Source organism: Leishmania major, chromosome 20 (assembly GCF_000002725.2).
Source record: "Leishmania major strain Friedlin complete genome, chromosome 20".
Taxonomy (NCBI): domain Eukaryota; phylum Euglenozoa; class Kinetoplastea; order Trypanosomatida; family Trypanosomatidae; genus Leishmania; species Leishmania major.
Window position 1 is genome coordinate 732,501 of NC_007261.2, and position 10,037 is coordinate 742,537.

General features: G+C 53.8%; 5 protein-coding genes across 5 annotated transcripts in view; all 5 read right to left on the reverse strand.

The window, feature by feature from the left end:
- The window catches only part of LMJF_20_1580 (conserved hypothetical protein), a gene marked incomplete at both ends in the record, with an annotated part of 3,057 nt that extends 2,982 nt beyond the window's left edge, over positions 1-75 (reverse strand). Inside the window, one exon of the mRNA XM_001682873.1 lies at positions 1-75. This exon is cut by the window's left edge and continues 2,982 nt beyond it. Within this exon, the coding sequence (XP_001682925.1) occupies positions 1-75 (75 nt within the window).
- Positions 76-624: 549 nt separating this feature from the next.
- Positions 625-990, reverse strand: LMJF_20_1590 (conserved hypothetical protein; the record flags this gene model as incomplete). The annotated part of the gene is made up of 1 exon (XM_001682874.1): positions 625-990. One exon carries the CDS (start codon positions 988-990, stop codon positions 625-627), a length of 366 nt encoding a protein of 121 aa, XP_001682926.1.
- A 489-nt stretch (positions 991-1,479) lies between these two features.
- On the reverse strand, positions 1,480-4,500 carry LMJF_20_1600 (conserved hypothetical protein; the record flags this gene model as incomplete). Its single annotated transcript, XM_001682875.1, has 1 exon — positions 1,480-4,500. The coding sequence occupies one exon, from the start codon at positions 4,498-4,500 to the stop codon at positions 1,480-1,482; it is 3,021 nt and encodes a 1,006-aa protein (XP_001682927.1).
- Positions 4,501-5,302: 802 nt separating this feature from the next.
- LMJF_20_1610 (conserved hypothetical protein) lies at positions 5,303-6,067 on the reverse strand (the record flags this gene model as incomplete). The annotated part of the gene is made up of 1 exon (XM_001682876.1): positions 5,303-6,067. One exon carries the CDS (start codon positions 6,065-6,067, stop codon positions 5,303-5,305), a length of 765 nt encoding a protein of 254 aa, XP_001682928.1.
- A 324-nt stretch (positions 6,068-6,391) lies between these two features.
- On the reverse strand, positions 6,392-7,282 carry LMJF_20_1620 (conserved hypothetical protein; the record flags this gene model as incomplete). The annotated part of the gene is made up of 1 exon (XM_001682877.1): positions 6,392-7,282. One exon carries the CDS (start codon positions 7,280-7,282, stop codon positions 6,392-6,394), a length of 891 nt encoding a protein of 296 aa, XP_001682929.1.
- Positions 7,283-10,037: the final 2,755 nt, after the last annotated feature.

Here is a 10,037-nt window from a genome sequence, read left to right on the forward strand (position 1 = left end):
GAGTGCCACCTGCTTCAGCGCCTGCGCGTACGGAGACAGCGCCTTCGAGCGCGCCGCGCATGACGTGCGCCACATGCGTGATCTTGGTCACTCCGCCTTTCCAACGTTCCTTTTACGGCTTTGCACGCTCTTTTTCTCCTCTTTTTCCAGGGAGTGTGCGTGACATCGGTGTGATGCGAAACCCACGTACACAGCAGCAGTGTGTGTGTGTGGGGGGGGGCGTCGTCGCGCGTTTGCCGAGACAAAAGGTGCTCACCATGGAGACGACGTGCGGGCACGCCGAGTGCAAGCGAAAACAAGCGAGGAGAAAGGAGGGGGGGGGGAAGGTGGCGCAAGCTATCAGGAGCTCCCCGCGCATTGAAGCTTCCTTCAAGTGCGCAGCCCAACGGCGTTTGCGCTGGCTTCTCTTCGGCCATTATGGAGAACAGCTCACTCTGCGCTGTCACCTTCCCAACCGCAGGGAGCGGCGAGGTGCTTCAAGCGCCGAGAAACGATGAGCGGCAACGAGCAGTGACAAAAGCCAGCAGGACATGTGTCACAGAGCAGCTCGGCAGATTCATGTGTTCCGTTTTATTACCCATCTGGGCACAATACCGGTCGAGACGACAAGGGCAACCAAACGTGCTAATCATTCTTTTTGTCGCTGCTCTTCCTCTCCACTGCCTCACGCTGCTGCTGCGAGGCAAAGTCCAAGCCAGAGCTGAAGATGATCTTCATGAGCCAGTTCGTGGAGGCGGTCAGGCCAAGCCCTAAGAAGCCAAAAGCCCAGATGTGGATGTTATCGTGCATCGCGAACACAAACATGAGCCAGACCCCAAAGAGGGCCAGCATGATTAGATTGAAGCTGATCCACACGATCGGCGACAGGGAGGAGCCCGGCGTAAGAAGGTGGTTGATCACCCGTGCGAGGACCGGAAGGTTCTCCTCCTTATTTGGCACAGGCTCACCGCCTTTTACAACGGCGTTGTTGTTGCCCGTTGCCCTAGACATGCTGCACTTGCGTGATCCTTACTGTGCGTGTGTGTGTGTGTGCCCGTGTGAAGAGTTTCCTCTGCAACCAGCGCCGTCCACCATTTTCCCGGGGATACGGCAGCCGGTAATCACCGGAATAGGTGAGAAGAAGAGCGGGTGCGAGGATGGAGGGTGCGAGCACAGCGTTGTGTCAGGAGGCGTCGGCGCATCGGCGGTACACTGTATTGCTTCAAGGCATGCGTAGTGGGGAAAAGGCACATTGTTCTGTTTTCTCCGCCTCCCCTATGGTGAGCGGCCGCACATAACACTTGTGGCACTGCACCAGCCATCTTGCTAAACCCTCGCTGCTCTTGTACTGTGAGCCCGCCCTATTCTACATGATTGCTCTTCTCTTTCTTCGCTCTCACACCTTGCCTGCGCGACGCATCATTTCACCCGGTCCAAGTTCCCCCACTATCGAGCCAAGCGCACACACGCACATCGACACCTGGGAGAAGGCAATGGGACTCACGGCAGCGCCACTTGCACCTTACCGTGATACGGAGAAGAAAACTCGACACACTGCGGGGACAGCCAGTTGAGTTGAAAGTACTTGATGAGGAGCGACAGGCTTTCTCCACGCAGGCCCATCGACGGCACAGGTGCGGCGGCAACCAGCTTGAAGCTCGTGCTGCCACTGCCGCTGAAGAAGCTGGTGAGGGACGACGACTGATTTGGCGACCGCCACACCTTGATCTCGTCCAGAGTCTCGGCGATGGTGGCGATATCAAGAGTTGATGTGTTGCCACTGTAGGCAACTGCCAAAACCGGCGCTGAGTGAGCCTGGAAGGCGGTTACGATCGATGCTGCCTTCACGTTGTACACCACCACCTTGCCGTCGCTTCGGCCCACCGCGAGGTGCCGTAGGCTCTGCTGTAGCGATACGCTGGGGAGCGACGCCGTCGTGACGCGCAGCAATTGCGACACAGCAGTGTGATAGATGGAGGCAGCGTCCTTGCTGACGGAAGAAAGGTCGCTCAGACCGCTCACAAATATGTCCGCGATTGTGCTAAACACGGTATAGGCTTCGTATGGGAAGTTTTTAACGAAGTGGGCAAGGAAGACAATAATGTACGGCCGACACTCTGCGTTAAGGTGAAAGTCTGTTACGACGTAGGTAGAGAGAAATCCCTGCGGGTCCTGCCCCACCAGCCGCTCCAGCGCCTCTAGCGACGCCTGCTTGGTTTCCTCGCCACTCCCACGAAAAGCTTCCCTCACAAGGGCCTTCACGAAGCTCTGGAAGGGGTTCGTTTCACCCAAGGCGCACAGAGTGGCGTGGCTCTCCACCAACCCGAGCAGTGTTGCGGACCGATGGGAAAGCGTGTGATCGTCGTCCAACGCGGCTCTGACAGCGCGCTGAGCCTCCACCGTGCTCTGGCGTAGGAGGCTGAAAAGCGGCGTTTCCGCTTGGAGGCTGTAGTCGGCGCGCTGAGAAGCCAGGCTCAACAGAACCAATAGGGCAGTAAATGCGCTTTCACTTTCAATCAGCGGCAGCGCACCAGCTGCTTCGTCTCCCGCAGCTTCGGGCGATTGCGCGGCCAACGCACGTGACCGCAGCAAGTTCACAACATCGGCGAGGCTGCACACAGACATCTTCGTTGCCATCAGCCGAAGTGCGTGGCGAAATGCCGCAGGTGTTGACCGTCGCAGTGTATAGAAGCGCGATAAAAGGTGCTGCACGGCGTCGGCCTGTCGGTATGGATCTGGAGCCAGGCTGGAGGTAAGCTTGTCACCAAGCGACTCTATTATGCAGCAGATGGCGGACGCGCATGCTCCGTCCGACGTGCGGCTTAGAAGTCCGCAAAGCAACAAGATCGCGCACCAAACACACTCGTGCGTCTGCACTCCAGTCACGACTAAGCCCAAGTCATCCAACACCTCGCAAAGAGCATCCTCTCTGGGAAGTGAAGGAGGACAGCTCTCGCCGAGGCACCCGAGCATCAGTCTCAATGCCGAGCTATACTCCAACGACGACCGCTTCAAGGACTGCTCCCCTACACCGAGGCCACTGAGAAGGCAGTCGACATCGATACGGATTGCGTAGTGTTCCCCTCCCACAAACCGGTACCTGATGATACTCAGCGCGGATGCCCAGTGGTGCTCAAGGAGGTTGTCCAGTTGCCGATCCAGTGTCCCAGGAGGCGACCGAAACGCCCGCTCGAGACGACACGTGGGGAGGTGCCAGAGGTTGCCGGTATCCTCCGAGAACAGAAACATGTACTCTAGCTTGCGGTTAAGCAGGCAAGCGGTAAGCGGCCTCGATGGGGAGCACATGGTCCGCGACACCGCAGCGTTCGCGCCCGCGTGGCAGCACACAGTACCCATTTCCGTGGACATGCTCACGAACAACGTGTCGTCTGTTTCATTCATTTTCGGGAGCTTCAGTAGCCGGTCCACGGCACCACAGTGTGCGACACGAACGTTTGCCTGTATTTGGCCGCCAACGAACACTTTTATGTCGCCGGCGTTGAACCCAAGCACACAAGAGTACCTGCCTGCGTCGCCCTCGAACGCTAGACAGCTCGTTGCATCATAGGGGTGCTCCTCGACTGCGAGCAGTACCGTACCAGGTTTGCTGTACAGCGAAAGGTGGCACTCTCCCGTGCTGAACAAGCACACAACGCCGTAGCTGCCGTAAATCGGAACTACCTCGAGCAGCAGCACGGAGGTTGAGGCGAGCGAGGGGCGGACAGCGCTGCACACCTTGATAGGCTCGAACTTGTTCTCTTCCGCGCGGGATTGCAGTAGAGCGGTGTAGCGCGCTAGTGAGGTGCCACTGCGCCAACACAGGAAGACGCCAGTCTCCACCCCACCCATCAGACAGGCCACATGACTAGGCAGCGTCACTTGCTGAGCCACTACAATTTCCTCCACGCCAGGCAAGCTCTTGCTCATAACCACATCATACATCAGGCATCGAGAGTCGGAGCGCACAACGCACAGCCGGGCACCATCTGCCGTGCCTTTCCAAAACGCAAGACCAAAGGATGTAGTGAGCTCATTCTTCACCGCTGCTGTGGACACCAGCAAGTGACCTTCCCATGCAGTAAACGACACGGCGTCCGGATAGACTACGGCAAGCAAGGACACACCGCTGCAGCCATGCGCATAAATCGTCGGGATCACTCGCGCTACGTCCAAGGCTGGGTCCGGCTCCTCCGACAACAGCGAGAGCGTTTCCTTATGGAGAGTGCGGCCAGAATCTCCATGCACTACTGTCAGATTACGGCTTTCCCCGTGAGCTACAAAAAAGCAGTCCGGCTCAGTCTGCGACGCCGCCACTGACGCGACTGAGCCGCCCTCGAACTCTTTGGTGCGGATAATGGCACCCTCGGACTCTGGGATAACAGGAATCACCGTCATGGTGTCGGAAGATACACATATACACTCTCTCGAATCGTAGCGAATGCACCAAATCACTCCATGTCTGTCTTGCACGCGTGTCGACTTTCCAAGAACACGACGTCGATCAGGGCTCACAAAAAGCATACCGAGATACCCGGCGCTGGTGCCAACGACAAGGGCATCTCCGATAAACCCCGCGAAGTTAACATCCCCGTCACCAGAAAGTTGCAGCACACTTTTGTCAGTAGATGCTGCAATCTGTGCGCTGGCGCCATCAGGAAACTCCTTCACCTCCTCACCAGCAACGACGCTGAATAATAGAAGGTTTCCAGACCGCCGGAAAAAGTACGTGCCTAGCAAAAAAAGCTTGCGATCGGCTAACGAGTACAAAGAGCAACACGGTCCCTCACAGAGACAGACAAGGTCATTTCCATTTTCAACCACACGGCGAGAAGTTGCGGTGAGAATGGTGCTACTCGACTCCAGCGACAACTCCAACGACCTACCCTGCCCTTGCTTTGTGTGAAGAGCGAGTACCGCTTCCATGTCCCGCAAAGGCTAGCAGGGACTCCATTATTATTATAAAGAATGACGCAGGGGAAACAGTACAGAGATAAATAGGCGGACAAGGCGCACGTATAAGGGTGTGAAGCTTCACCTGCGCACCAGTAGTAGCAGCAGCACTTATCGTTGATTGCAAAGGTCTCGCAGAAGCAGGCTGTCAAGCGCGCGCTAGTGGAGGGACATGCACTCTCAGCCTCCACTCACGATTCGAACATAAGCACGCAAAGAAAAAAACACAAGGGAATTCTTTTTCTCCTTGAGCAGTTACCTCATAGCCGAATGAGTGACGAACGGCGCCACTAACCAAAAGAAGAAGGTCGATGAATACAGAGCCGCTAAAGGGATTCTCGAACGCCTCTGTAAAGGTGCCCTTCCCCTACACTCACGACATTTCTGATCTTCTACAGTTCGACAACTTCCGATTCAGCTCAAGAAGACGCTTGGTTAAATCCGCCTTTTCTCGAGCCAGAGCTTCCAGTTCTTTCGCATGAGGGTCTTCAAACTCGACCATTTCCATTTCGTTCCCCGCACCAACGTTAGCTGGCAGCGCTGCTGTCAGGGACACATTGCGAGCGTAAGCGTTCGACAGCTTTGCGAAGCCCCCCAAAACACCAACAAGGTTATCCACTTTTAGCTGTAGCGGCATCAACGGCTTCACTCCCACTTCGTACAAGCTGTAAAGCACTCGCGCAGTACCATCACTTTTCATTTCGCTCGTAATGTGCATCAGAACCTGTTGTGTAGCATCCCCTGGCCCCGGCTTCCTCTGCAGTTTCTGCGTATCTGCATACGACAGTTTGTGAGATGGTGAGTGGCATATTGTCAAGTACCCCATATTCTGCATTCCAGCAGACGTATCGCTGCAGCCGATAGAAGTGGCACCTAGTATTACTACGCCGCGACTTTCGTGCGTGATTCGATCGTCCGTGATTTCATGGACATTCTGAATAAATCCATAGAGCTTACAAATGTACTTGCGACCACTCATACAAGAGAATGCAGCACCCAGAAACTGAGAAAGGGTTGTGCCGCTGATGTAAGCAACGCTCAAAGGCGCCATTGTGAGGGGGAAAAAGATATATGTACCTGCGTGACTGGCAAAAAAGAGAAGAAAGCAGCTTGCAAATAGTACAGTATCTTCTTGCATGAGCAGCAGTACGGAGCTGCGCCTGGTGCTCAAACATTTCTCCACTACTCCTTTTCGTTGTCACGAGAAAAGGAAACTCATAACAAGGCTAGAGAAGTCAACAGTGCATCCAAGATACAGACGACACCTAACACACTCATTAGCTCCCTAGCCACAGCGATCCGTTATGAAAACGTATTTTTCCACTTGCCAAAGTGTAGAGAGAAAAGCCGGCAGAGGGACTAAAAACAAAGGCATGAATTTCGCATGTCCGCTTAAGAAAAGGCAGGGGAGCTTTGCGCCTCATACCCACATATATGTATATGTGCTCGATTCTGTTCACTTTCACAGCCTATGCGCTCCCTCGCAGCACCCGGGAACCTTCACAAAGTCATCAAACTCTAAGCACTTCTTATCCGGGCAGCACTTCCAGTACTTGTACGTGTCCCAGAAAACAGGTCCCTCTTTGTGGTAACGGCAAGACGACTTCGTGTTCTCCGCGACCACAAACTCCTTTGCACAACCGAAATTTCGACACCTCGCCTTGCCATCCACAATTTCCTGGGGCTGGGTCTGCGCAAACGCAGCCCCCTCGAACTCCCTCGGCCCAGTCGTTCGCTTCCCGTCGTGCATGCCCGAGGATGCCGCGCTTGCTTGCGCCACCTGAGAGGCCGAAAGAGGGATGTTCAACACCTCCTCCTTCGGAAACACAAACGGCTTGTTTGATGTGCTGTGGCGACCCACACAGCACTTTGGGATCTGCTCGAAACTCTCCCAGTCAAAGGCCTTTTTGCCTTCGCAGCACCCCCAGTGCTTTTCCAAGTCGTGAAATACGGGACCCTTGGAGTGATAATGACATGAGTTGTCCGTATTCTCTTCCTCCTTGTAGTACTCGTTACAGCCGAAGTTGGTACACTTCAGCTCGCCTTCATGGGTCCCCTCTACCTTTTCCGGTATCTTGTGCAGAATAACGATGTCGTTGTAATCAGAAACACAACTTCCTATAGAGTCTCGCAGCCTGATTACAAGACCACTACACTGCATCACCACCTCGTCGGCAGCCACATCGACATCACGCTTCGCCTTTAGTGTTCTCAGAAAGAACGTAAGAAGTCGCTCACACGGCCCTTCTCTCCAGGAGGCTGGTATATCGATCTTCAGCTTGAAGGACTCTGCCATCCTGTTTACAACCTCGCCCTTGACATTCTTTCCATCGTAAATGCAGTACACCTTCATCTTCGATCGCTCGCGTGCGGTAAAAACATCAGCTTTGGAGGCTATCAGCAAAATCACATATTTACCCAGAGGTCGTGCAAGCAAAAGACAAAGCGGGTAGAAGATGCCATTACAGTAGCGTTCAGGAACCTCTTTCGACGTTTTCCATAACGAAAACAGCGAATCACATGCTCTCACCCGAGGGACTGCCGCGTGATCGATTAATGGTCCATCAAGAGCACATGCGTACAAAAGCAAGTGGCCACTTTTTCCCGAATTCATCTCCGTTTTCTGAATTTGCTTTCAGTGAAAATTGAATTCGACACCAAAGTCTTTTCACCCTAAGCGTTGTCGACTGGTGCCAGTGAAAATTTCTTTGTCTTACACCATACCCAATGCCAAAGGCACAGGCACCGCTTCGCACAGTTGCACACCCACTCCATCGCGATCGCTACAGCACACCAGCACAGCCAATGTGCATCGTTTTCCACACCACACGCATCATTCACCCACTTACCACCGCCTTTCCAGCGGAACCGAAGAATCATAATGACTCTCAAGCACAGACGTTGCTCAACTCTGCCATTATCATGATGGTCACACAGCGGGGAGCCCATATTACATGACAGTGCCGTCGTTCTACATGAAGCTTTAGGTTGACGTGTCGCCCAGAAGCATCCGTGTTACCCGCCAAAAAAAAAGTCGGTCTCTTCCCGCAGAGCCTCTCAGCCCTACGACTCGCCAGTTCATCAATTGCGCAAGAAGGGGGGGGGGACAAGAATACAGAGATGTTGCCCAAGCGGCTTCTTTGCACTCTTTGTGTCGTTTCACTCAAGCCCAAACAGCATCTTTTCTTCAATCTTGCGAACGATCTAAAGAAAAAGCGAGTACAAAACCACGCACCGTCGAGACTAGAAGCCGAGTCCGCAAAGAACCTTCTAGCCATCTTCGCCTGCACAAACGCCGTAATACAAAACCAGCGAACCAAATTATACACTGAGCGATTGGCCGCCGAAAGCATCGTCTCCTGTGCAAAAACAGCACTTAACCGTTGCCGTTGTATACATACCAAAACAACCGTATCGCCTCTCATTTCTGTCAGCACATAATCCCGGACAAGTGCAAGCACATCGGTGTCCGTATATATAGCGTGCTGTGAATCAGTTCCACGCTTCTAATCCGCAGCGAAACACACTCTGACCGGCGGAGGCGTAACGGTGTACGGGTGTACGGGTGTACGGGTGTACGGGTTAGGGTTAGGGTTAGGGTTAGGGTTAGGGTTAGGGTTAGGGTTAGGGTTAGGGTTAGGGTTAGGGTTAGGGTTAGGGTTAGGGTTAGGGTTAGGGTTAGGGTTAGGGTTAGGGTTAGGGTTAGGGTTAGGGTTAGGGTTTATATCTCCACTGATTCCTTGCACAGCGACACCCTCTCCACCTGGACGGGTGCGTGACGGTGTACTACTGTACTGGTGTACGGGTGTGCTACTGTACTGGTTAGGGTTAGGGTTAGGGTTAGGGTTAGGGTTAGGGTTAGGGTTAGGGTTAGGGTTAGGGTTAGGGTTAGGGTTAGGGTTAGGGTTAGGGTTAGGGTTAGGGTTAGGGTTAGGGTTAGGGTTAGGGTTAGGGTTAGGGTTAGGGTTAGGGTTAGGGTTAGGGTTAGGGTTAGGGTTTATATCTCCACTGATTCCTTGCACAGCGACACCCTCTCCACCTGGACGGGTGCGTGACGGTGTACTACTGTACTGGTGTACGGGTGTGCTACTGTACTGGTTAGGGTTAGGGTTAGGGTTAGGGTTAGGGTTAGGGTTAGGGTTAGGGTTTATATCTCCACTGATTCCTTGCACAGCGACACCCTCTCCACCTGGACGGGTGCGTGACGGTGTACTACTGTACTGGTGTACGGGTGTGCTACTGTACTGGTTAGGGTTAGGGTTAGGGTTAGGGTTAGGGTTAGGGTTAGGGTTAGGGTTTATATCTCCACTGATTCCTTGCACAGCGACACCCTCTCCACCTGGACGGGTGCGTGACGGTGTACTACTGTACTGGTGTACGGGTGTGCTACTGTACTGGTTAGGGTTAGGGTTAGGGTTAGGGTTAGGGTTAGGGTTAGGGTTAGGGTTTATATCTCCACTGATTCCTTGCACAGCGACACCCTCTCCACCTGGACGGGTGCGTGACGGTGTACTACTGTACTGGTGTACGGGTGTGCTACTGTACTGGTTAGGGTTAGGGTTAGGGTTAGGGTTAGGGTTAGGGTTAGGGTTAGGGTTTATATCTCCACTGATTCCTTGCACAGCGACACCCTCTCCACCTGGACGGGTGCGTGACGGTGTACTACTGTACTGGTGTACGGGTGTGCTACTGTACTGGTTAGGGTTAGGGTTAGGGTTAGGGTTAGGGTTAGGGTTAGGGTTAGGGTTAGGGTTAGGGTTAGGGTTAGGGTTAGGGTTAGGGTTAGGGTTAGGGTTAGGGTTAGGGTTTATATCTCCACTGATTCCTTGCACAGCGACACCCTCTCCACCTGGACGGGTGCGTGACGGTGTACTACTGTACTGGTGTACGGGTGTGCTACTGTACTGGTTAGGGTTAGGGTTAGGGTTAGGGTTAGGGTTAGGGTTAGGGTTAGGGTTTATATCTCCACTGATTCCTTGCACAGCGACACCCTCTCCACCTGGACGGGTGCGTGACGGTGTACTACTGTACTGGTGTACGGGTGTGCTACTGTACTGGTTAGGGTTAGGGTTAGGGTTAGGGTTAGGGTTAGGGTTAGGGTTAGGGTT